Source organism: Magallana gigas, chromosome 5, assembly GCF_963853765.1.
Source record: "Magallana gigas chromosome 5, xbMagGiga1.1, whole genome shotgun sequence".
NCBI classification, from domain to species: Eukaryota; Metazoa; Mollusca; class Bivalvia; order Ostreida; family Ostreidae; genus Magallana; species Magallana gigas.
In genome coordinates, this window is record NC_088857.1 from 382,233 (window position 1) to 409,910 (window position 27,678).

The 27,678-nt window shown below is 36.3% G+C and overlaps 3 protein-coding genes across 8 annotated transcripts; all 3 read right to left on the reverse strand.

Annotated features, from left to right (window-relative positions):
• Positions 1-454: 454 nt before the first annotated feature.
• On the reverse strand, positions 455-12,099 carry LOC105328742 (uncharacterized). Of its 4 annotated transcripts, none has more exons than XM_011429741.4 (6): positions 11,912-12,099; positions 6,410-6,566; positions 6,011-6,152; positions 4,449-4,634; positions 3,027-3,197; positions 455-2,701 (listed from the first exon to the last, which is right to left on the reverse strand). In XM_011429741.4, exons 1-6 carry the CDS (start codon positions 11,959-11,961, stop codon positions 2,124-2,126), a joined length of 1,284 nt encoding a protein of 427 aa, XP_011428043.3. In that variant the 5' UTR covers positions 11,962-12,099; the 3' UTR covers positions 455-2,123. The 4 variants fall into 4 exon arrangements, with proteins under 4 accessions (XP_011428043.3, XP_011428044.3, XP_011428045.3 ...); XM_011429742.4 differs by lacking the exon at positions 11,912-12,099 and adding an exon at positions 7,399-7,733; XM_011429743.4 differs by lacking the exon at positions 11,912-12,099 and adding an exon at positions 7,293-7,433.
• A 486-nt stretch (positions 12,100-12,585) lies between these two features.
• LOC105328741 (mediator of RNA polymerase II transcription subunit 18) lies at positions 12,586-17,807 on the reverse strand. Of its 3 annotated transcripts, none has more exons than XM_011429737.4 (7): positions 17,768-17,807; positions 16,924-17,162; positions 16,760-16,826; positions 16,432-16,554; positions 15,950-16,028; positions 13,727-13,866; positions 12,586-12,865 (listed from the first exon to the last, which is right to left on the reverse strand). In XM_011429737.4, exons 2-7 carry the CDS (start codon positions 17,102-17,104, stop codon positions 12,811-12,813), a joined length of 645 nt encoding a protein of 214 aa, XP_011428039.3. In that variant the 5' UTR covers positions 17,105-17,162; positions 17,768-17,807; the 3' UTR covers positions 12,586-12,810. The 3 variants fall into 3 exon arrangements, with proteins under 3 accessions (XP_011428039.3, XP_011428041.3, XP_034313132.2); XM_011429739.4 differs by lacking the exon at positions 17,768-17,807 and adding an exon at positions 17,466-17,602; XM_034457241.2 differs by lacking the exon at positions 17,768-17,807 and adding an exon at positions 17,427-17,450.
• A 1,720-nt stretch (positions 17,808-19,527) lies between these two features.
• Positions 19,528-27,507, reverse strand: LOC109619976 (uncharacterized). Its single transcript, XM_034457252.2, has 17 exons — positions 27,229-27,507; positions 25,698-25,930; positions 24,405-24,494; positions 24,064-24,181; positions 23,615-23,747; positions 23,399-23,492; positions 22,953-23,030; positions 22,640-22,791; positions 22,467-22,516; positions 22,065-22,176; positions 21,528-21,698; positions 21,304-21,430; positions 21,078-21,197; positions 20,912-20,963; positions 20,609-20,758; positions 20,105-20,431; positions 19,528-19,878 (listed from the first exon to the last, which is right to left on the reverse strand). Exons 1-17 carry the CDS (start codon positions 27,296-27,298, stop codon positions 19,694-19,696), a joined length of 2,262 nt encoding a protein of 753 aa, XP_034313143.2. The 5' UTR covers positions 27,299-27,507; the 3' UTR covers positions 19,528-19,693.
• Between the last annotated feature and the right edge of the window lie 171 nt (positions 27,508-27,678).

The following is a 27,678-nucleotide window of genomic DNA, read 5'->3' on the forward strand; positions in this document are numbered from 1 at the left end:
GAAGGGCTCTCCAAATACCCTCGACTCTTTACCGTTCTCCTTATAAATCGCCACTTATTGTCAGATATGCGACATGTTTGAATAGGCGAGTTATTTTAAAACGTGACTACGGTTTAAAGTCAAGGTAAAGAGACTTAAATTGTCACTGCGTACATCGGTAACCTCTACCCCCACTCTCACCACAAATCGTCAGGGCGGGGTTTGTTAATTGCTTCTTCGGTTGAAGTTTATTTCCATAAAGAACAAGATGTGTATACTTACCAAAATAATGATCTAAAGTGAGTGTTAATAACAGGGGCCTATTAATACAAACTGTTGTCGAATCTCTTTAGGGAATGGAAGTTAAAAAGGGCATTATAGTAACGACAGGTAAACAAATTGTTATTGAATACAGAAATCATATCATAGTTAGAAAATTATCGTATGTGATGAGGAAAATAAAAACTCAAAGAACTATATTTTCTTGCATTTAATATTTTGAAGACATTGATTGAGTTTACTTTTGTAGTATGTACATATGGGGCATTATTCAACATTTCGTTAACTGGCTTTGAAGGTATATAAATTTAACAATAATTTCTGTGTATACAGTAAGTGTGACAAAGTAAGAACTACTTACTGTTGGTGTGTCAAGGTCAGAATGAGTTATTATTGTTGTCATGGCGACTAAATAAATGAAATGGCAAGAATAAGTCATGATTGTTGTTACCATGACGAAAGCTAATTGTAACCCTGGGGATTGCAAGGTCATATATCACAGCCACTCTTCCAGGGTTAAACTTGTTTGAATCCAGGGTAAAGAAAAAATCCTCCCGAGGACTTTGAGGACTGCATGTTGTTTAGGTATAATAGGCAGGTAGGACCAGCAGAATGATACGTAACACAGGCGGGTGTCCGGTTTACTGGTACTGATATAGTTCCTGTAAATCTACTGTTGTATGTTGTTTGTTAGACATGGTTGTAGGGAGGGAGGAGTGAAACAAACAAGCCGCGGGATGCCCGCTAGCCATGGACATAGTTCCTGTAAATCTACTGTTGTATGTTGTTTGTTAGACATGGTTGTAGGGAGGGAGGAGTGAAACAAACAAGCCGCGGGATGCCCGCTAGCCATGGACATAGTTCCAGTAAATCTACTAGTACTGTTGTATGTTGTTTGTTAGACATGGTTGTAGGGTTAGGGTTAGGGATGTTAGGGATGCCCGCTAGCCATGCACAGTCTAGTTGTGTTTACTTGTTTGTGTCAGTTGTGTTTACTCTAATAACTTCCTTAAACAAATGTCCCTGTTATATAATAACTGACGGAAATGCATACATATGTGTTGATAGTGATAAAAGGCGAATACAATGTTGAATCTACTAGTCTGCTCTGTCCTAGGTTACCGTTTCTATCACTTTTCGTTGTTATTCATAAGAAATGCACATACATGTCAGGGGAAACAAGTGTGAAAATAAAATGCAACCGAGGCGTGATATTTATGTTATTTTTCGACTTGAGACATATATAATGGGCTGATAATGATAACAAATTTAAAAAAATAATCATAGGAAAAAAAAGGAAAGGGATGATGGGTATAGTGCATAGTCCTTTGCTTTTTTCCATTCGGAAGTCACTCGAAACACCAACATTATCACTTGAGTACTTTTTATATCGTTTGCAGTGCAAAACGCCCGTATACTTTTATTTTTTATTTTTAATGAGTATTAAAACCTCTGGCGTTTGAGGGAGCGTTTCAAGCTCTTTTTCATTTTAGTGTATGAATGTAGCTTGGGCCCAAAGGTACTAATAATGATTATCGAAATTTTAAGAAAACAGTGTTGGAAGCAAAATTTCGGGACACATAATGATTACAATATAACTACATTAATAAGATATAGATGTACTTTGCCTGCATACATAAGATTTAAAGGGGTATATTACATGCACATTTCAAAGTTTCCTCGTACAGTTAATTTCTTAATATGAGAAAACGAACATATAATGACTTTGAACATTTGTCATTACAGATATAAATCTTGTTTCTCTGCCATGTATTACCGGTATTTTCTTTGTTGGGCGAGTGATCTCATTTTCTTTCTAAGAGTCCAAGTTATCACAGAAGACGATGGTTTAATGTTTCGGGTCTTTAGGACGGGACATGCCCCGTCAACGCGAACTTGTTCAGTTTGATAGCCTCTACGGAAGACATTCCAAACTCAGTCTTTAAATCCTGGCGGGACAATTCCTTCAGCAGAACTCCATCGATGCCCTGCTCGGCGAATACACTCACGTACTTATCTAGCTTTAGCTCCTTCATCCATTCTCCTAACTCGTGAATCTTCAGCTCCTCCACGTTTGGCACGCGTGATACTCTGTTGTCAAGACGGTTGACTTCCGGTGCGCTCTCAGCCTGCTCGGTTCCCGGAAACACCGCCGGTCTGTCGGGAATACTCGGTGGGGGCGGAGTCATGGGTTTCACCGGTTGAGCTTTCTTGTCCTTTGCTGGTTTAGGCGCCTTAGGCGGAGGTTTTTTGCTCACGGCATCCATGGGGATGAATTCGTACATATCCGCCGACTGGTCAATGTAGTGGAGGAGCTTGGAGGGCCGGTTGGCGATCTTGTGACGTAGTATGTCGTCCATGTTGTAGTACTCCGCGGGGGCGCGGTACGTAAAGTCTGAGTACTCGTTGTGTGTGGTAGATTCGTGGGAGTAAACAGCGACATCTACAGAAAATAGTCCAAAGAATCAATTTACATATACAGAAAATAAACCATATAGACCACTAAATTGCTCAGTTTATTTCATTTCAGTGTAAAAGAATATATATGTCATGGAAATACCAATATTTTACACATATTTAATATATCGGTCAAAACGGTTTCATTGTTTACTAATCGTTTTGTATTTAATCTAATATCACTGAAAATTGGGAAAGTTCATAACCATAAAAAAGTAAGGTACTCAAAATTGATTTGACATGTTTCTCTACATCCTAAGAACGATGGAGGAACTTGCTGAGCTATAAACAGGTGTTATTTAATATCTTACTGGGGTTTCCAAAATCGGTGTTAAACTTGACATTCTGCATGACTTTGAGTTCCATGTTCTGGAGGCTGGTCGCCGACTGGGCCTCGGAGAAGCCCTCAATCCCCACGGCTATAGACAGCCTCAGGTCAGGCAGGTAGACGGGCACGGCGGTTACCTGGGCGTACAGCATACCTACAGGCATACGACATACCTTTATTATAATAATTCTGTATCTGCTTGTTACGCGTTGTTTCATTGGCTATACAGGCACGTAGCATCGTTTTTGAAAGCGGGGGGGCCAGACCCATCCAAAAAATCTTGACAAGCAAAAAAAAAAAAAAAAAGGAAATTAAAAGTTTCCAAAAATCTTCAAAATCCTAATCCGTGGGGGGGGGGGGGGGGGGGGGGGGGGGGGGGGGGAGTAAACTATACTTCCAAAAAAAAAATTTCCTACCTACCAAATTTTTTTCCCCTCCAAATCATGAAATTCCTAATCCGGGGGGGGGGGGGTAACTTCAATTTGACTCCTCATTTCGTTATTTTCATTTCAGTTTTTTACATACTTCCAAAAAAGTGGGGGGGCCAACTCCATTATAAATCATTTTTTTATATGTAAATTTAAAAAAAATTGTTGCTGCGGGAAAAAGTGGGGGGGCCAGGCCCCCCCTGGCCCCCCCTGATGCTACGTGCCTGCTATATAAAACGTTAACTCGTATATAAACCTTCTTGCTGAGCATTCGCCGAAATAAATGTATCAATCCACATCATGTTACGTCTACATTTTGTAACAGTTTCATTGATGGTGATTAATTAGGACTTGATGTCTGTATACTTGACAACAGAGAAATGAATTATATAAATTCAAATATCGACTCTGTGGTTGGCGAAAGCGAAACTAGATAGAAGATTCTCGTTTGAGATACACTTCCAGAAAAGTGCTTCGTTTTTTTTTTTAATTTTTAAAGTCAATTACATTTAAATGAATGTGTCATTAATACTGAATGTACACTTTAGTGCCTATTCCTCCTATATCTAAGGAATAAGGAATAACATATTTGATCACGCCTCGACCGTAATGATATCCTCATAATCTGTAAACTGTTAATATAAAACTTTGATAACAACAACACGTGCTGTATATATATATGTAAAGCAGAAACTCGTGGACACTGTGCAATATTAATGCCTTTGGCCAACCGAGTTCGCTACAACCAATATTACATTTGAATCTGGGACCAACTTTCATAAGATTCTTTACTTTCCAGTATATTGTGCATGAGCTATTTTAATAGTTGGGTACACAAGTACTGCTGTTAATCTTAACTGCTTATTTGTATTACGTTACGTTATAGTTATAGAGTTATATATTGTGAAGGTTGCATAATAATGTACGGATGCAAGTAAATAAAGTTTCCAGTTGACCATTCCACGTAAAGTACTTGCCGTCCGACACCGCGTTGCCAAGGAGATACCTGTCCTCGTAGGAGTGGACCAGGTTGAGGTGACACGATTTCCCGGTCTCCCGATCCTGACCCTGAATATTCATCAGCTGATGCGAGTCAGACGGGGTCACTTCTACCGGAAGTGAATGCTTCTCAAGGATTTCATGGAGAGAGGATTCTTTTCCTCCTGTTTGTCAAAGTAAATAAGATATAAACTTGAATTAATTGTTTTTCTATGTGACAAAATGTACAAATTGATTTTAATTTTTTTCCTTGTAGCTTATCTTACAGGGAAATGATTAAGTATTACATACAGTATAATATTGTTTGTCACTGTATATAAGACAAAAATTATAAAGATATTGATTTATTCAAATATTTTAAAAGTCAGACAGGACCTAGAAAAAGTAAATTAGAACAAAATGACTCAAAGATACAGAGCACAAGATCGTCAGATCCGCCAATTGTGCACTGTGCACAATAAATCATACTTGTACTCTTAAACACTCATCTTCTTAAATAGCTCAACACTCATCATCTCCTGAAACCGCCCAACACTCATCATTTATTAAACTGCTCAATACTCATCTTCTTAAATAGCTCAACACTCATCATCCCCTGAAACCGCTCAACACTCACCTTCTTACACCGCTAATCACTCATCATCTCCTTCATCTGCTGAATATTCATCATCTTCCTAAACCGCCCAACACTCATCATTTATTAAACTGCTCAACACCCATCTTCTTACATCGATCATCACTCATCATCTCCCTAAACCGCTGAACACTCATCATTTTCTAAAACCGCTCAACACTCATCTTCTTAAACCGCTCATCACTCATCATCTCCTTAAACCGCTCAACACTCATCATATTCTTAAACCGCACAACACTCATCATATTCTTAAACCGCTCAACACTCATTATTTTTTTAGACCGCTCAATGCTCATCTTCTGAAACCGCTCAACAATCGTCTTCTTAAACCGCCAAACACTTATCATATGCTTAAACCGCTCAACATATTTTTATTCCACTCAACTCTTATCTTCTTAAACCCCCAAAATTATTTTCTTATTGCGCTCAACACTCAACCTTTGAAACCGCGAAAAACTCATCTTCCTAAAACGCGAAACACTTATTTTTATTGCAGCTCGACAATAATTTTTTTTTGCCTATCAACTCTCTTTCTTTCCGCTTAATAACATCCACTTCTTCGCTCTTAACACAATTAGCTTTTTTTTTACTTTCAGCTCGAAACTCACCTTTCTTGTTTCTTTTACTCAATTGCCGCTCTACACCAATCATTTTTTCCAACTTCATACATATTCTCACTTGCCGCTCAGAATGCAGAATGTTTCTCACCGCCCAAGTTTAACCTTTCTCGCCGCCCGAATCTCACTTTTAACGCCGCCCGAGTCTCATCTTTCTCGCCGCTTGAGTCTCACCTTTCTTGCCACCCAAATCTCACTTTTCTCGCCGCCCGAATCTCACCTTTATTGCGACCCGAGTCTCACCTTTTTCGCCGCCCGAATCTCACCTTTCTTGCCGTAAGAGCCTCACCTTTCTTGCCGCCCTTCAGGATAAAGAACTTCATGTCGTAGTCCACGGGGATGCTGATTTCGCGCCCCTCCAGCACGGACAGACCTTTCTCCACCTTGGCCACCACCCGTCTCTGTGCGGACGATGTGTGAATCCGAATTACCTATTAAATATTATTAATAACATCAGATCAGGTCATAAGGTTTCAGTAGAATCTGTAATAAGAGATTTTAACGGAATGCTAGGGTATTTTCTATAAACATTTATTTTCTTTCCAAAGAGTTTGAATATCATTAAAAAACTTTCTAGGCAAAAAAATCCCCTTAACATGCTTACATTAATTTTTCTTTTTGTGCAATCTCTTTCAGACACACACGGCTCCCTCCATCCCACCCTACCCCATCCTGCAAAAACACCAACCTGGCCAATGCTGAACTCCTCCAGCCCGATGTCCCCGCAGTATCCCTGGGTGACCACGATGAGCTGGGGGAGGCTGGAGTGGTACTTGTCGTAAAACTCCTTCACCGTCAGGTTATCATTGTTGTGTTTGAAGGTCACCCCCGCCGCCAACATGTCTCTACAACATAGCAGAATGGTGCTTTGGGAGGAGTCAGACCTCTTCATTTTATTCACAGTATCACTGTATCATCTCAGGCCAGGTTGATACACGCTGCTGTCTAAGTCCAATGTTTGCATGAATACATAAGCGATGATGAATTAATCTTTTAAAAAGATATTTTATCACCTATGACAGGTATAAACGCAATACCTTTACCTGTAAGAATGTGGGGCTCAGGGTCGGTGCTCCTGATTTTTCTTGTTTTTATGTGTTTATAAAGCATGCGCAAATCCATAAAATTTATCGGGGGGGGGGGGGGATTAATGAGATAATTATGTTTGCCAGGGGAGGGGGCGAGCCTATGTTCGGTTATTATACTATGGAAATTTAATAAATTTGAATTTTCCAGGCGGATCCGACCCCTTTCCCTTTTCCTAGATCCGCGCATGTGAAGTGTAATCTTACATGCAGCACTCCCCAAGGAAAATATCATATTGGGGTCATATTAAGCCAGGAATTCAGTAACTATATAGAGGTCCCTCCTCTCTCTCTCTCTCTCCTCCTGTAAATCTGCTCCCCGCGGTAATGGTCAGACCCTGATTACGTTTATTTCGTTTCAATTCAGGCATTACCTCCATAACATAAACACAACATAAATGTCATGAATCTGGGACGCTTTTATTTTCACCTGAGTGAGCGTTAATTAATTATACAAGGTATGTTAATAATTAGAAGAATCCTCACCTGATTGTTACCTGAAGTAAATCCTTACATAAACCTGTGAATTAGCTGCCCAAAGTAAGAAAGCATAACCAGGAAGTGAATTCACTGTCCACAGGTAAAAACATACCTTGATTGTTCATTGTGCATTCCACTCCCTGTATTTAAATGTCTCGTTCAAAACTTGAAGATTGCAGAGTTTACGTCTTATGCAAATGGAGACTGTGGGAATACGGATCCATTCTCTCATTTTATCTCAAATCCATTCATTTTGCGATCAGATCTTGTTTTGTACACGTAAAAGCATTACAAAATTAGTAATTATGTAAGCACCGCCAATTGCTTACCACAATTTTATCCAATGCAATTAGTAATTTGAAATAGCAATGTCCGATCCATTTCTCTTTGTAGACAGGTTTTTAGAAGTTATTTTTATATTCCATTGATGAGAAGTCGATATCTTACAAAGACGAGCATACTTTTTTTTTTTTTTTTTTTTTTTTTTTTTATTTTACTCTCAAGAAACATAATAAATAAATTCAATACAGTTTTTTTAAAATATTCTTTCACGCATGCTCACTCTCTCACACTCAATCTAATTGGTAGAGGCTGCTTAAATTGAAAAAATACCAAAAGAATTAAACCAAAAAAAAACAAAAAAACAAAAACAAAAACAAAAAACAAAAGAAAAACAAAAACAAAAAAATCATATGGTAAATATAAAGAGTAAGAATATTAGAACGGATGAAAGCACATAAATTGGTAATTAATGAACAAAGTGTTAGTTAAGCCCAATAACATGACTAAGATTGAATCATAGTGTCAAAGATAGAATACCAGGGTTGCCAGGTATTGACAAATTTTTGCATTTCAAAATTTTTACAAGCTATATATTTTTCAACCTTGTATTTGTTAAATAAATAAGATAAAAGTCCAGAAAGGCATGGTAGTTTGCCTTTTTTTAAACAAGTAAACAAATATTGTTTCGAACATAGAATAATTAAATTAATAACTTTGTTGTTTTTAGACATTGGAAGTTCACCAAACAAAATATTAACTACATTAAAACCAAGTCTTAAGGAAGTTGCATGGTAAATATGCAAGCTTAGGTTGCTCCATATTGTGGATACTTTTTCACAGTTTATGAAGACATGCTGAATTGTCTCAACTTCATGTTTACAAAATGAGCAACAGTCAGAGGACACCACCTTAATTTTTTTTAAGTAATGATTCACAGGTAGAATTCTATGAAGTAATCTAAATTGTAACCATTGTAGCTGAGTGTCTTTGGTTGTTTTAAAGCATACATTAAAAGCATCATTAACACATATTTTGGCTCCATATTGAACTAACTCTGATTCCCACTTGGATATGGAAGTAGGAATTACATTACAAGAGTTTAATTGTCTATACACTACATTAGTACATTTATTATACAACAACAAAGATTTATAATATATTGGAATGTATGGAGTAATAAACCCTTGGTATGAATTTTTTGTAAGAAAAGATTTAAGATATCTTGATATGGCACTTACTACACTGTTATACTGCATAATGCAGACATTCATATTGAATCTATATTGAAAAATATCATGTGGTAAAAGATTTCCATCCACATCAAGAAAATCACTGATTATTTTGACACCCTTTTCATACCAGCTTTTTATAAATAGTGTTTTCATACCCACTTTAATGTTTGTGTTATACCAAACAGGAATACTAGGGAGGTTTTCTTTGACGAAACTCCCATTAAAAGATTTTATAACACAGAGAAAAGAATTGAAAACATCTTGCCAAAAAACATTATTTTTTGGAATTACACATTCTGATATGAATGCATCACCAAAATCAAGTAATTTGTTAACAATTTGTACACCATTAATAGCTTCAAAAATATCTATCCATGATTTTTTACCTTTAATCAATCTTTTCAACCATGAGCATTTCAATGACATAATAAATTTGTTCATTTCTAACATTTTTAACCCTCCTTGTTGATAGTCTTGAGTTATAACTGAACGCTTTATTTTGTCACACTTTGCATTCCAAACAAATTCAAAAATGTCTTTATTGAGAGATAAAATTGTCTCCCTTCTGGGTGTCGGCAATGATATAAATAAGTGGTTGATTTTTGGAATGATTAAGGACTTTACTACAGTCACACGACCAATTGGAGTTAGAATTCTTCTATTCCAATGTTGTATCATACTTTTTATTTTAGGAATCTGCAAAGAGTAGTTTAGGTCAGTAATTTGTTCTAAATCAACAGAAAAACAGATACCCAATAAGTTAAATGTTGTTGAACCCCAATCAAGTTTCCATCTAGAATGATGAAACACCTGATTTGAAAATTTTTTTGATCCTATCCAAATTATTTTTGTTTTAGAGCTATTTACTTTCAACCCAGATAGTTTTGAAAAAAATTCTAAAGTATCAAAAGCTGTAAATAGTGAATTTGGTGAGCCATCAAGAATTAAAGATGTATCATCAGCATATTGACTTATTTTATGTTCCTTACCATGTATCAGAATGCCCTTAATATCATTATTTTCCTTTATCAAGGCTGATAGAATCTCAGCACAAAGAAGAAATAAATAAGGTGCAACAGGGTCTCCTTGCCTACATCCTCTCTCAACACAAAGTTGGTCTGATAAAAAACCACTTTGTAAAACAGCCGCCTTGAAATTAGTGTTAAGAATCTTAACCCATTGTATAATGTATTCACCAAATCCGAAAAACTTTAAGACTTTGTAAATAAAAGACCAAGAAATCGAATCGAAGGCTTTTTCAAAATCTATTAACACTAATAGTCCTGGTATTTTCTTAACTTCAGTAAAATGCATTAAGTCATATATAAATCTGGTATTTTCTCCAATGTATCTTCCTTTAATAAAGCCTGACTGAGTGTCAGAAATAAGATAATCTAAAGTAGATTTAATTCTCGAACTAAGACAACCTGAAATAAGTTTATATATAACTTTCAAAAGTGTAATCGGTCGCCAGTTTTTTAAAAATTGTCTAGGTTTATCTCCCTTCGGCAAACATGATATAATTCCCAAACGTTGAGAAATAGGAAGTTCCTTTTTGGAGAAAATACAATTTATTGACTTCAGAATAAATTCCTTTAGGTCAACCCAAAAGAATTTAAAAAACTCGACAGTATATCCATCGCTACCTGGGGATTTATTGTTTTTCATGTTTTTTAAGACTTCATAAATTTCATTTTCAGATATATTTCTGTCCAATGATTCTGAGAGACATGTATCTAATTTTGGAATATGGATTTGAATAATATCTTCGAGGTCTAGGTCCAATAGTTCAGAATCTCTTTTTGCATAGAGATTTTTGTAAAAAGTTTTAACTTCATTAAGAATTTCTGCCTGGTCATAGATCATACCACTTCCTTCTAATTCTAATTTTTTGATAGTTTTATTAATATAATTACGATTTTCCAAGTTACAAAAATATCTGGTAGGCTTTTCTCCTTCCTCAACCCATCTAGCTTTACCTCTGATCATATGCCCTATCATCTTTTCTTTCCTAATGTTTTCTAGTAATAATCTCTTTTCTTCAACTGCATGTAAATTAATATTTTCCTCAGACTCTAATTTATCTATTTCTTCGAGTAATGACTTTTCTTTATTTTCTCTTTCCTTTTTCTTAAAAGTGGAATATGAAATAGTAATACCTCTAATTTCCATGAGTAGAACATCTAGAAATGAACTATCATCTATATCCTCTGTGTCTCTTACCAGATATTGTTTGCAAATGTCTTGTATTGTTTCTTTTACCTTTTGTACATAATTCATGTCTGAAAGTAGACTGTTGTTAAATTTCCACAATCCACGCCCCCTTTTAAAGGTATTGAATTTCAATTCTGTAGTAACAATGGAGTGGTCTGATCTATAACCAGGTTTAATTGAGTAAGATTCCACAGAATTTGATAGACTTTCAGATATCAAAATATAGTCTAAACGCCCTTGTTTTAAGGGTTTTTTTTTACGCCAAGTATATGCCCTTTTATCAGGGTTTAAAATTCTAAAATAATCCAGCAGATGTAAGTCATCCATAACTTCTAATATTTTTTCCCTTGCTTTTGGGTTATTAACTGACTTGTAATTCATTGTATCCATAACAGGATTCAGTGCAAGATTAAAATCTCCCGCAAGTATATAATAATCGTTATCTAATTCTAAAAATGTTTCACGTACATACTCATAAAACCCAGGACTATCAGTGTTCGGACCATAAATGTTCATAAGAGTAACCCTATTGTCTTCTATAGTTAGATCCAATGCAATTAAGTTTCCCCCTTCAAGACGAGCATACTTAGTTCTGAATCAGGGATGCCACTCCCAAGATTTCCAAGTCCAAGTTGTGCTTACGACCCACTCCCATATATTTCCCCAAGTCTCCTTGTGCTTACGAGCCAGGGATAACCCCGCTCTCAAAGTTTACGTGTACTTACGAACCTGCCGTACGTATACCCCTTTCTCTAAGTCTCCGTGTACCTACAAATAAGGAGCACTTCCTCTTTTCCAAGTCTTCGAGGACCTTCGAACAATTAACATTTCCCCTTTCTTCAAGCCCTGTACCTACGAACCAGGGATATTTTCGGTCACCAAGTCTTCTTTACTTACGACCAAGGACATTCTCCGGTATCCATGTCTTCGTACAAAGGTCCGTCCATCTGTGGAATCAATGGCCGGGAATGCCGGGGAGGGTGGTGGAGGTTTACGCTTGGGGAGATACGTATTTCTTGATCAGAGATCGGTCACAGATTGGGTAGGCTCTAGTAGCTGTATATACAGTGAACGCTTGGGGAAATGTGTACAGACACAAGTCACATAATGGGTAGGGATCGCTAACAATAAAGAAAACGAGGTCTTTTGTCCTGACAACCGGGAAATCTTTTATTTTTATTTTTTGTGTACTTGTTACATTTTAAAACATATGTTAATGTCGTACTGCTAAAAAAAACTACACTCAGTAATAATACTGCGGCCAATTTGACTACAGTAATATTTGGGGCATACATAAACTGTGCAATCGGGTAAATATTACGTAATCAAAAACAAACACGTGTGTTGTTAATTTTTACACATGATTTATTTTTATGTTGTAGATCAGTCGGTCAAGTTATTACGTGGCGTTCCTGGCGTGGAGCATGCCATCTCCAGTGTCTGTCATCATTGTCGGGAATTATCTAATTCTTACATTTCCACCATATTGATTTGTGTTTACGCCATGTTTTGTTTCAGAGTTATTTCCACTATTTCTATGTTTCCACAATGCTGATTTTCATACTAAGCCATAGTTTTACTTTATCCACAGTTTGTTCCAAACTGTCATGTATGGAAACATTGAATGTGCAAGCATTCGCTGCCATTCAGCTTTTCAAATGTTTCAAATACATGTAATAAATGATTTTTACAATGTTATTTTCTATGTTGGTGTATCAACAGTTTCTTTTATGCCAATGTTTCCACTATGTCACAGTTTCCACTACATCAATGTTTTCACCATACCATAGTTTTGACTACGTCTGTGCCAGCTGGATTTTTCTGTGATCTGTTTTTTCAAGAGTAACTAATCTGTTCATCACTAAGGAACATCAATATTTCTGTATCAACATCATCAATGTCACACAACTCATTAAAGCTTTGATTGCTCGTCATCATCTGGTCTGATACACAGATAGTGTTATATTACATAAACATAAACTTACACAGTGAAACACACAGACAATGGAATTGAGTCACCATGTACAAACACTGCATGTAAACCACCCAGCTTACATGCAGCCCCTGCCTCCAAACAAACACACACCAATGGGATCAATTATACTATACATTATTCTTCCCAAAACTACTTGACTTTCGACTATTAAATACAAGATCAGTTGTAAATTCCAAAAAAATAATTCTGGACAGTATCCTGTTAACAGCTTTTAAAACATTTTTGCATATTTTGTACTTTTCCAACAATTCAGTGGCAAAATTAACAACCCCATTCAGAATGCCAAGAAATGTTGTTGAATTCCACATGATTGTGCTTCTGAAACTCAATCAGCCTGTTCAAGGTCAACACCCACCAATAATGCAAAAGGCCTCCGGTTTCTTACAGATTTTAAAAACATTATTATTTTAAAATTTTACATGAAATCCTGTTGCAGCAAACCCTTTAAATTCAAAGGGATATTAAATTGCTTTCCTGAACTAAAACCATGTTTTAAAATTTCAGTGATAATACCCGCAAAACACAGGGGCTTGTTTCTGTAATAAAAGTTCACCCTGTAGTATAATAATAACACTAGTAAAGGATGAACTTTTATTACAAATACCCGGTACAAGCCTCTGTGCTACACAACCTGAAATTTAACCCCACTCCACCCCCAAATACAAAATAAAAGTCTATCACAAGAGTTTTTTGTTTGAGGTCAGAGAAAAGGATACGGTTTGAGCTGCTCAGCAAAATTCTTCATGTCATCTCCGACTGCTTCCTGTCCGGACGACGTCACCACACTCAGCTCCACGAGGTACGACGGACACACTGTCTCTATCGTGTCATTGGTTGTGTTTCCTGGCTGATTCATCTACAGTCAAGGGGAGAAAACTCATTCATGTATATTGCAGCTCTTTTACTCTTATTAACAGCTTCAGAAAGCAAATTTATTTTACTGAACTCAAAAAAAAGTTTTGAAAGAAATTGACAACTTTAAGTCACTGCCAATGCTTTCAAAGCTTTCTTTTTGTTAATGAGGTCTTATATTTGTTCCACGTAATTCTTTTTTCAATATCTTTAAAACTTACATGAACATATCCTGTATGATATAACAAGAGGCCTATTGGCCTTAACGGTCACTTGAGTAGCATATAACCCATACACAAACTTGTAGAGGAGTCTCAAATATGCATTTAATTAGGATTCATTCTGGAGTAGAACATTTATAAATTTGTAATGACGACCACCTCCCTGCCTGAAATCTTTCAAAAAGAACTATGTAATGAAACCTATAATTTTGGCGAAAAACTTAAAGATCTGGTCTACAGATTCACAAATTTAGTTTTCCTTTCAGGTGTGGAAGTAAACAAGATAATTTTTAAACATCATATGCATTAACTCCTATACATCCATTTCGGCCCTGCCCTAGAGTCAAAACCCATACTCCAGGGGACATGAAATTAAAAATTTTAGAAGAGGACTTCCTGGTAAACATAATTATGAAGTCAGTTTCTCATAAAGATGTGTGAGATTAGAGAAGAAGATTTTTAATCATTACCGGTATATGCCTTAACACTGTATCACCATATTGCCCCCCCCCCCCAAGTCCTGAACCCCTGACCCAGGGGCCATGAATTTCAGAAGGAATTAGTGGACATCATAACCATGTATTCAGTTTTTTGCCCACATGTGTGGGAGTAAAGAGAAGATTTTTTAAGATTAAACACATTTTTACTATATGGCCATATTGGTCCCACCCTAGAACCTGAACCCCTGACACAGGGGTCATAAATTTCACAAGTTTGGTAGAGGGCTTCATGGACATCAGAATCATGCATTTAGTTTTTAACAAATATATATGGGTGTAGAGAAAAAGATTTTCTAAGATTTAATACATTTTAACTATATGGCCCTATTGGCCCCACCCTAGAGCCTAAACCCCTGACACAGGGGTCATAAATTTCACAAGTTTGGTAGAGGGCTTCATGGACATCATAATCATGCATTCAGTTTTTAACAAATATGTATGGGAGTAGATGAGAAGATTTTCTAAGATTTAATACATTTTAACTATATGGCCATATTGGCCCCACCCTAGAGCCAAAACCCATGACCCAGGGTCCATGAATTTCACAATTTTGGGGTAGAGAGCTTCATGGACATCATAACCATGCAACTAGATTTTCCTTACATGTATGGGAGTAGAGAAGATTTTTGAAAACTTGGGTTTTTTTTTTTGCATATTTGGCCCCACCTGTGGTGCCCCAGGGGTGGTAGAGCCATGAATTTCACAATTTAGATTCCTTTTACCATAGAGATGCCTCAAAACAAAAATGGTAACAATTAGCCTTGTAGTTTTTAAGACGAAGTTAAAATTGTTAAATTGTTAACGCACGAAGGACGATGGATGACGCACGACGACGGACGAAAACGGATAGCAATAGGTAACCTGAGTTTACTCAGGTGACCTAAAAATGTAGGTCTACTGACCATGTCGACAGTAAGTAAGCAGTTTGTACGTGAATTTGGAGTAGTGCTGATGTTAATTCACATTGTGGAAGAAATGAACTGAATTACTATCTAGTCAATAAGTGATGTGGAGAAGGTTGGAAACTATATAATGTAAGTATAATGTACATAATCTTTTAATTCTGATAATAAAACATTATAATAAATAATATTTCGATATTTACCGAAGATAAACTCATTCATGCCGATTTTTTTTTTTGCGACCACGCTTTTTCCACACTCGTTTTGAAATAACTCCCATACAGTTTTAACTGAGTTAATATTAGTTCACAGCGAGAAATATTCGCACCGAAGAGGATCTCACGAATGATGTGAATATTTCTCGCACGCAAATAAAAGTTGGTTTACACTTTTCCTCTTGACCAATGAACATTAGATTTTCATCACAGGCAGGATAATGCCTTCTATCTAACAGCTGGGTGTACCTTGTAGAACTTGGAAACAGTTATCTTCATTCTCCCTTTGTGGAAATAAAACCCCTTCACAACAAACTCGTGGTCCATTCTAATAAAATAAAACATCAAATATTGGTATGAAAATAGACATGTACACTAGGGAAAGGTTTGGTTTTGTGGACAAACTCTATTACTATAACAAAACTATAAAAAGAATTCAAGAAGTTCTCCAGGACATTGAGAGAGTACAGATGGACAAATAGACAATACTCAGGTAAAAAAAGCCATATCTACTAAAATAATGTAGAGGTAAACAGCTTTGTATGAGAATTTGATGGTCTTTAATAACAAAACTGGATCAGAGAGCTATTAGTTTGAATAATGTACTTATCATAATAACAATAAACTCATAAAACACTTGAATTGTGTACAGTGATATTGAGACAAAAAGCTGTTAAATCTCGCAGTAGAGGACAAGAAGCTGTTGAAGAAGAGAACAAGACTTTAATCACCTGAAGCCAAGCTCCCCAATAAATTGGGCAACGTTCTCTGAGGTAGGACAGTCAATATAACTCCTCACCAAAGTTGGTCGGTTCTTATCTCCAACTTCTGCATGACCTAAATATCTCAGGGACCTGTCATAAAACAACAGACAACATTTAAAGACTTATTTTTGAACAAATTGTTTCCTGTAAGAATAAAAAATACAAATGTTAAAGATTATCATAATTACCAAGAAGAGAGAGAGAAAGAGAGAGAAAGAAAAAGAGAGACTAAGAATAAATGATGGATGAAAAATATAATCAAGAAGAGAAAGAGTACTAGCGTGGGATAACTTACCAACATTCCGTCTGAACTAAAGAATGCCGAACTCTAAACACTAGAGGGGTCGGCACTGATGTGTTCTCTGTAGAAAATTTAAACAGTAGAGATATGCGTATATGAATGGTATGTTGGAAAAGCAGTACAAAGTCAAATAAGTTCTTGTGATTAAGTTGACATACTTATGTGAAAGACCATTTCATGATCCTGAAAGGATTCCTGCTGATAGTCGGCATTGTCACAAAGGCCTTTAAGGCGGTTCACCAGTGTTTCTAGAGAGTTCTCCATTACGCTGCCTTGTAGAAAGAACTCTGTCGTGAGAGGGGCTGCCTTGAAGGTTTGCTGCACAATTGAGGGATCCATTGAAAATACTTGTGAGTGGAGTTGATCGTTGATACTTTGAAAAAGGATCAGTTAAATGCTAAAAAAAATCAGAAAGATTACATTCTGAGTTACATTCAAATATTCAGCTATCTTCATCAGTTCAATTACTTAAAGCATGTGCAGTTGTGCACCCTATATATACGCATGTCCATGTATCAAACATATAAATATCGATATAAATATGAAATTATTCTGGCAGCTTTCTCTGCTATAAAGTTTAAACATTAAATATTTGATTTTTAACCCATGCTTAAAGGTTAACTTTGTGAATCAGCTGTTAATGTGCTAAATGCTAAGTTACCAATATTGATACAGAATAAAACCCAGTTATACGTCGTACACGCCCATTAAAACAACCGACACAACAAGCAAAATACTAGAACTATAAATTTTTATCAGCAAAATAACTTAATTCGATCTGTACAGACTTTGCTTCATTTATTGTTTCTCCACAGACACCTGGATTTTTATCAATCAGTCGCTTAATAAGTCATATATCGAAAAATTCTACCCCTACTATATATAAATACACTATGTGTATTTATATGTGTGTATTTATATATAGTAGGGGTAGAATTTTTCGATATATGACTTATTAAGCGACTGATTAATAAAAATTCAGGTGCCTGTGGTTTCTCTTACCCAAACAGTTTTTGTTTAAACCGAAAGTAAAACATTGAACATCGAGCCCGAGTACAATTACAAGTAAATAAGGGAAGTACAGGAGATAATATCAATAATTCTTTATTCATCATTTATGGACCAAGTTAACATTAAAAAGTTAATTTTTATAATTTATTAAATGGTTTGAAATACAATTAGATATTTACAATCTTCAGTTAAATGTTGTTTAGCCGAGAAACAACAGAACATACCGTAGGCATAATGAAAATCTTAAAGTTACCTTATAATGCGTGGAAGACACCATAAAAAATATATGATATGGTAATAATAAGGAAAACATAGTTATGGACTAATGTACAATGTATAACAGAATCAGTAGTGGAGCTCCAGTGGAGTGGACCTCGTAATTGTTGGATGCAAATACCATAACATATAGGTAAGTGTCCGATTCATATGAACTCACCCTAATGCGTTTCCACTATATACATTTATACATTGATTTTATTTTGTATTTTTCTATTTTATTGTACCATATTCATTGTACAGTTCAATTCGTTGTTTTGTATTTGCTATTTTCAGGCACGTAGCATCGTTGGGGGGGCCAGCCTCATCCAAAAAATCTTGAGAGGCAAAAAAAAAAGAAAAAAGGGAAATTTCAATTTCCCAAAATCATCTTCAAAATCCTAATCCGTGATGGTGGGGGGGGGGGGGGGGGGGCTGGCGTAGTATATCTATATATAACTTTATAACTTCAATTTCACTCCTAATTTCCTTCTTTTGATATCAATTTTTTACATGCTCCCCAAAAAGTGGGGGGGGGGGGGGGGGCAACTCCATGATAATTCAATTTTTTATATGTAAATTTAAAAAATTGTTGCTGCGAGAAAAAGAGGGGCCTCCTCCCCCTCCCCCCCCCCCCCCCCCCCCCCCCGATGCTACGTGCCTGATTTTTCAATTTGCATTCAAATCGCTTATTTTGAAAACAACATTCCTGATGTATTCTTACCCCATGTTGAGGCAGTCTGTTTTATTATATGGTCGGATGTTATTAATCCGACTAATAATACGAACAGTATAGCAGTCTAATTAGTAAAATAATAAACTCAAAGAAAATGTACCGTTGCATTATTTGCAATGACAACGAACAACAAATAAAAATTAATAATTTAATTTTTGCAACTTTCCAGTTATTGATCTCTCTAATACAATGTATCTTGTTCAATATGACTAAAGGCACTTTTTATTTTAGAGTTCTGTATATGGTTGTCAGTATGACAGTTTATCAACCATTATTTGTCTCGACAGGCAGCGTACTAACTGAAATCATGATCTATAAAAAAGTAATTCAAATTTTCAATAAATATTCCAAAAAGTACAATCAATCCAATCCTGTTCAAGACAAATGTGTTTTACTCAGTGCTATGCATTTTCTGTCGTATATATATATATATATATATATAAAAACTAGAACAATTATAGGTTTTTAATCAGTGTTGAGAGTTTTTTTTTTTTACAAAATTTTCAGTCGTTTTATATTGGAGTTGATGGATGGGGGGAATTCCATGTTAATTCAAATTTTTGTATGTGAATTTAAGTTAAGAAAAATCTTTGTTGCACAAAAAGGGGGGGGGCAGGCCCACCTGCTTCCTCCTGATGCTACGTGCCTGAATGGTGCCATGTGGGAGTGTGTGTGTGTGTGTGGGGGGGGTGTATTAGTGGTTATAGGAATAGAGCACACACCTGATGAGAGGGGACACATCTAAAAGTGACTTCATCAATACAGACTTTAAAATTTATTTGTAAATATAGAACAAGTCAACAATAAAAACATGATGTAGAAAGGAAAATAAAAAAAAAATCGTATACAACGTCTTGGGTCACCGCTCTAGATATGGCTTTGTTTTATTTATCACAGACAACAGCTGAAAGTTCCTTAAACTTTTATCACGTCAGCCAAAGGTTAAACAGTAGCACAGCGACAGCAATGAACACAAAGGGGGAGCCGAACACACGGGGGGCGGAATCGGTGCAGGTGTCACAGCAGTGGGGGCGAAAGTTCCTACACCATCGCTCTGTTACATTCACCTGTCTGGAACAAAACGTCGGGAGTCTGTCACCGTACGGGCAGTCTGAAAGTAAAAAACAAATCTTCGGCTTATTCAAAGGTAGATTAGTGAAATAATTAATTTAATGTCTACTGAAAAAGAAAATCAGCATAGACTATGCTTTGAACTATGCTTTGTTGCTGTAAAAGTAGAAAAAATAAGGCAAGTGGGAATTTTTCTATAAAACGAAATTCATTAATTTGATTTCAATTTAAAGCTTATTAGAATTGTATAAACTGTTAATATTGACCTGGAATTTGGACACTGAGCACTGCCCTACAAGACTGGCAGCAGTAGGCCGACAGCCTGGTATTGTAACACGAGTGACGTCCCTGCTCTGCGATGTATCGCTGGCAGCTTTGGCCGTTAATATCGGCGGAATCCACACAGGTAGCCGGTCTGTGCCGTGTCGGTTCCTCCGTGGTAAAAGGGCGCACGGAGAAGTCGAGAGACGGCGTGGTCGGGATGAGGGCCCCGTAGGAACAGGTGTTACAGCAGTCGGTCAGGACGCTGGGATCGTTCACCATGTTACAGTGAAACTCCTTACAGCCCAGCACTCTGTCTCCGTACTCACAACCTACAACGTCACAAACAACAGTCGTCATAAACCACACGTAACGGCAAAGGAAAAGGACAATGTTAACAAACTATACACTGTACTTTGTACTCAAGTGATGACATTTCTTCCGTTTGCAAATTAATATAATGATTAAAAAATAAAAAGTTAACAAGATGAACAGAAAATTCAACCTACCCGCTACCCAAGAGTAGTGTTTGGAACAAGATGAACAGCAGCGGGCTCGAACCTTCTCCTTGTAGCAGTACTGTGGAAGTTCATTAATCAGCTCATCACAAGTTTTGTTAATGAACGCGATTCCTGGCTGATCACCTAACGCACATGATTCTGAAACAACAAAAATGTAGAAGCATATGATACTGAGTACATGGTTCGTCTTGTATTCAAGTTGCATACAATCTTTACAGAAATAAAATGCAGAATGGAAATAACTAAATTTTGTATCTTGCGAAAATATCGAAAGACAGACAAAAATCCTACCGTCAATTTCCGGTGCTTTTTCTGAAAATGTACATACTCCTTCTTCACACCACTAAATTAAAAATTGCAAAGATTACTTATTTTCACAATAAAACATTTTTGTAATGTTACAAATATTGTATAGTCATCAGGAAGATAATGTTTTGATCTGAAATGTTAATAGTACCTTTTTGTTTCCGCACGAAGTCCCCCTGGCGGCGGTGTGAAGAACACAGTCATTTCCACTACTTGGATCGCGGCAGTACATGGCGGTACAAATGGACCCGACATTTCCAAACTCACTTCCCTGGAGACCAAACACGATTAACTCGTTACTAACGTATTAAACACTAAGTTAATAATTTATCCAAGTTATCAAAGAAAGAATACCAGATGCATTTAAATGGTCTTACCCTACAGAGGTAGGACTTGGGGCCCCAGATGAGTTTACACTGGTCATCAGGCGAGTAAAGCTGGCCCGGGGGCACCAATGACTGCGAGGGGACCTGGAGACTGCTAGTTAGGCACGTCATACCGTTTCTGAAAAAAAAATATCAAACATGAGAAACATTTTTATAAGAGCAGAGATACTGATGCAAAATTAGAGTGATACCACTACATGTAATGTTAGACAGACCTGATGCTGTTTGTAAGGAATTCCCGGAAGTAGTTGATGGAGCACGTGGAGAAGTGCCACTGATTGGTCCGTTTTTCCGGCGCCATGTTGTTTGTGTTTTCTGAGGAAGACATGATGAACCGATCGTTGGGGCTACACGCGTTGTTCTCTCCGTCGTGTAGTGAGCCCAGACTGTAAACAAACAGTCAGACTGTAAACAAATACTGTAACCAAACATACCGACTGTAAACAAATACTGAAAACAACAGACAGACTGTAAACAGACAGACAGACAGTAAACAAATACTGTAAACAAACAGTATGTAAACAAATATACAGACTCTAAACAAACAGATAGACAGGTAAAATACTGTAAACAAGGAGAGACAATACATGTAAATAAAAAGAACTGTAAACAGAGACTGGCTAATTATTAAATTGACATTGTAAGGCTATTCTCAGACATGGTAACAAAAAATAAAGATATACTGTAAACTGAATTTATAACAAAGGACAAGTTTATTCAACTGAACAAAACTTTTGGTATATATTACTTACCTGTGACCTATTTCGTGAGCTGCCGTTGCGATGTTCTGGAACCCCCCGTGGTCCTCCACCACCGATACGCTGTCTCCCCCTCCCCTACACATGGAGCCAATGAACGCCAGACCTACAGAACAAGCACACTCGGATAATGTATCCAATCTCATCACAACATTATCGGTAATAAAACCAAACGTGTCATAGACAGGTGATATAATTATGTTATTTAAAAACAAAGTCAAATATGATCTATTCTACGTATTGGATTGACATGTAATTCATTTCTTGTTCGTTTTATATTTAAACTCATGGTTAGAGAATTCATCGATCGATCAATATGATATTCAATGTTTTCGGTAGATGAAGAAAATCTTCTCGTGTTAATAAAAGTATTATATAACAAAAAGGCAAACGCACCTGCTGTATGCAGCTTCTTTTGAAATCCGTCAGAGGTGTACAGATTATATCTTAAAAAAAAAACCCCAAACACAATGAAAAAAAAACACCCCACACCCATTTTCAAACTATCTTATTCATAAATGTATCGATTGACAACATAAATTCAATTCAAGTTTAAAAACAAAATTTACCCAGTGAACAGTATGGCATGATCATGGGACGGCAAGTCGTTACTGTTATTAATCCAAGACCGGAAGTCCTTCAGCGCCTCGTCAGCGTTCAGTAATTCCCGAGGTGTTCCGGGCTCCTTTTTTACCTCTGTCCATACGTACGAATCACTTCTCTGTTTATAAATAATACGTGCACCTTTTTACATCCAGCGATGATTAATTCAATTGTATATGATTATTTTTAAAGCAGAACATCCATTCAAATATCTAATATGAGACAAAGAGGTAATATTTAAAGTTAACAGTACTCGTAATTTAGATTTGATTTACTTACGTCCGCGAGCAATATGGCGGCCACATTCACGCGGAAATTCAGGTCCGTCGCTCTCATTCCTTGGTACCTTAAATCAACCTTAAATCAAAAGTAAAAAACGTAAAAAAGCAATTCCAATGCATAATTAGGCTTGTAAATTTCAATATTTTTTCTTGTGATATCATTTATCCAGCGTTTTATTATTTAAAAATAGTCTTTATGATAAACAAAACGAATAAATTATTTTTAAAAGGTAATTTGTCTTTAATCCTATAATTAATTGTTATCTTTTTATGTTTCCTTATCGATTTTCTTTGAGGTTGTAAAAATAAATGAAATATCACGTACAAACGAAAATGATGTTATTACACGTGACAAATCCCTACAGGTTTATTTTTATGTTTTAAATCCTCTTTTCCGAGAAAAGGCATGCAAACACAAACTAACATTACTGACAGAAGACGTACCTCGTTAAGGAAGTGTGAGTAATACGTCTGGATGTTGGATTTCGCTGCTTGTTCCCGGACAAACTGGGAGCTTCCGACGCTCCTATTATACCAACTGGTGTAATAAATCAAATAAAATATGTTACACATAATTCTGTTAATGTCTACTGTCATTGAAAACAAAAGACTTGTTAATCCAGTTTGAAACATTGTCAATTTTTTTGACGTACAACTTACTCGGTATATATTCCGTGATCTATAACAACCAACAAGTCTATGACGTGTGTTCCGGTAATTTGGCGCCGTGACCGGGATTTCATTTTTTGTAGATTGAAAGACTCTTTGATTCTTTTAATACTGTTATCACCGGCTGTAGAGTATACAAATTCACTGATTTAACCCTTATATTTTTCAAAACTTTTTGATCTCAAGATGGAATGATTTGGACTACTAAGAATTAAATTTGATTTTTTTGCAAAGACTACATTTAAGGAGTTTGCTATAAATGTACCTTAAAATAAAATCAATTCGTAAATAAATATGACTAAATAAAATTTACATAGCGAAAGTATATATTTTTAACTTGTAATCTCAACTTATGCTAGATTTAAAAGTGAATACAAATTACAGAAGATACAATAGAGATAGATCTGTGATTAAATAAAATAAAGATAGGGTCGTCTTACGGAGCATCCTGTAGTCATGCTGACGACCCGGGGGTCGGGGAACCAGCGTCATGGTGTGTGAACCTCCTGACCCCAGAAGTAAGCTGTATCGTGTAGAATTCCGGGAAAACATCCCATTCTATCCATTAAAATTAGAAAATGATACAATTGGATCAGGCCGTGTTATCTGTTTAACAAGACATATTGCGAGTCATGTATTCATGACAATAAGCAAGTAAACAATATTTGATTATAATTTTTGAAATGTTATGAAAAGGTTTAGGATATATTAATTGAGATAATGTGATTTTTTTCTTTTAATAAAATTAATTAGAACTAATCAGCACATGTTTGCGACTTACAAACGAGTACAAGGCCTCTCCCCCTCCTTGTAGACAATGAACTTCTATCGGCAGCTCCGCTTCAAGGGAACTGGAGTACATTGCGGATTTCTAAAGATAACAAAATTTCATATACTCTAAAAACGACTATTCATTGTATTCACTGTTATTTTAATTTGTCCCAAATAAAGTTAAAGTTAGCAGACTTTAAGGTTTTAGCTTATCTCAATTTACTTTTCGATTTATTTTGTGTTGATGTTGCTTTTTTTATTTGTAAAAAATAATTTTCATTTAGCTTTTCTTATTATTCTAGGATGTCTCCCTGCAGGGTATCATTATCAACTCGGAGGTTAAGTTGTGTCATGTCATTTATGCTAGATTTCATTTGTGAGATAAAGAACATTTCAGAGATAAAAAAGCTGGACAGCTAACTGATTAATCAGGTGGAAAACGGAAGAGCACAAAACTTTGACGTTTTATAAAATCAAGCCATGGATGTGATCACGTTTCCTGTGTAGAACACGCGGTAAATCGTGTAGGAGTACAACAGAGAGGTCAGCTATTCCCGGTGTTGTTCATATCTTAATGGATTCTGTCAGTTCATCATCATTCTACGGCAAACAGCTGATAAGGGGCTTGTGAACTATGACACAGACGTGAAGTCATTCTCCAAATTTTGACAAAGATGTTAAACTTAGACACAAGAGAGCTACACCTTGAACCGAATGTAAAGACAAACTGAAATAGCCTATTGTAGATCAAAGTCCCTGCTGTCTCTGTGCTTATTTACATGATGTACTGCGATCATAACAATAAAACACGATCTGATTTCGGTGTCTGGAACCAAATGTCTTGTTTGTTGCTGTATCGGTAATTTGAACCACACGTATATGATCGTGTACGCTGTATTTAGGACTCATTGCTCCCTTGTTTATATGCATGTTCGCCATGTTGTAGTAGAAACCCACTAAATATGGCATTAATCCGGCATAAAAAGTCCATTTTACGCTTGAGTGACCACGTCACTTAGCTTGTTACAACTGACAGCTTATCTAACGACGTAGCGTGTAGCGGTTTCAAACGTGTTTGTTTTCGTTAGTCACCTCCAAGAATCGAACAAACCAGGGCTCAGGACAATGAAAGATATTGGATTAGAGCAAGATTTTCTTTTATTTATCAAATACTTATTTTATTGTTAGAAATAGACGGCTATATGTCTATCAGTAAAGCTGTAAACAATCCTAAATTGCATTTTAAATTTTGAAGGTATGTTCTATCATGGAACTTGAATTCGTGCTATGAAAAATCACATACCTGATAAGCAATAGTCTCTCGTACAAGAAAGGGCCGCATTGCTGCCGTTCTCCTGATGCTATACACAGGTTTATTGCCCTCAGGCTCCTGGTCTCTTTTTTGTAGTTCGAGGTTGTAGAATATTGTTCCATTAGTGAGTACTACACTAACGGTTAATACTTTTGGCATACTGCAGGGAGGGTCTCTTTCTCCAACTGCGTTTATTGTTTTCATATACACACGAGTAGGTTCATCTGTTGAAAAAAATGGTTCTTTCTTCAAGATATAAAAATTAGCAATTCTTCATTGTTGACATTGTCTCATGAACACTAATCTAGATATTATGAATTCGTTTTCTAAAAAGAAAGAATGACTGCTTCTCTGATCAATAGCATGTTGGTTGTATTAGTCTTTGATAAAGGGTTGAAAAGGGCTTTAATAAAAAAAATATTTGTTATTGACCAAGGGGCAATGATAAACATAAGGTCAGTTTTGGTCTCTACCGCAAATTAACGCACGTGCATGGACCGATCCCCCTGCATTGTGTTTAACCACAAGTGTGGGCACCTGCAAAGTGAATCATAAGAGGGTCTCTTACAATCCCACAGAATCCATTACACACAAAGTCTGGTGTGACCAGAAAACACCTTTCTGGTGAAAAAGGTCTATTTACGTACATTTTCGTGACCTAATGTGTTGATTCTGTACCAAATATTGTGTTGTTTTAATCATGTTACACGCAATGCACATCATCATGCAGAACCAAGGAACATTACGTTCAATGGTCAATGCGCATTAAAGTCGACCAGAGAAAGTTGGTTATATCTCAACAAAATTTTTGGAAAAAATTCACTAAATAGAATTGCAAGCTCAGTTAGTAACAACAATGTTTTGTATTGTATTATGATCTAAATAATGATTGTAGTACATAAGGAGAGGTTTTTACATGAGTTTTGACAAATACAGGTGTAAAATGTACAGAGGCTGAGACGCAGAGTTCCGTTAGATTTTGCCCCGGGGTAGTTTGGGACCCGCCCGCGGACAGTCTCAATACATGAATCACTGATTGACTGTGTATCAAAACATGTTTTATAGCTGTACACACGATCGAGACTTTGTCAATGTGTAAACATGAGGTGAAATAAGAAAGTAAGCGAGACCTCAAAGAGAAAAAAAAACGTCTTGAGGAATTCAGGAGTATCTTTGGTTCAATATATAGAACAAATGACCCAACCCCCAACCCCTCACATCCATCTTGTGTGAAACAACTTCATACATCTCTAAAAATTAAAAATTCATGTTTTCTTGATAATTATTGTTTTTCTTAAAATTTATGAAGTTTTCCAAATTTTCATATTAAGTTGTTCAATTCTTTTTTCCCCAAGTTAAACTTTGTAGTTTTCATTGATGGTATTCCAACAATACGATCATCAATATCCTAGTACATCGCAATTATCTTTAAGTTTTTTTTTTACACATCGTTAAGCCATGTAATAAATCTAATGTACATCTTGTATTTGCACCGACTCTATAAGGAGTCCAAAGAACCTACCTTTTTGAGCTAACACATAAATAATATCCAACAAAACAGAGAGTTTTAGGATCAGGGCGAGAGCCGGCATTACGGGAGCGTGTCTTCTCCCTCACTGAAAAAATCTGGGCAGTCATTGAAGTGTGATCGTTCGTTCCTGGTTGTACAGAGGACACGGGGCGCAGTCAGGCGTGACATTTCTCAGGTAACTTAGATACCACAGATAAAAACAAAATATACATTGGATGATCCCGATCGAGAGATGGATTACAAAGCTTAGAGACCTCTTACACTGTAAAGTTATGTCACTCATCTTTGTGAGTATCCGTGTTGGGGTTTTTCTCCCTCTCAATATCTCTTTGATCAATAAACACCTGAGTCATTTTTATTTTTTAAAGATCACGATTGAAATGAAAGGAAACAAAAACAGGATGATCACGCTTATGTTACTCATAGATTTCTCCCATTTTA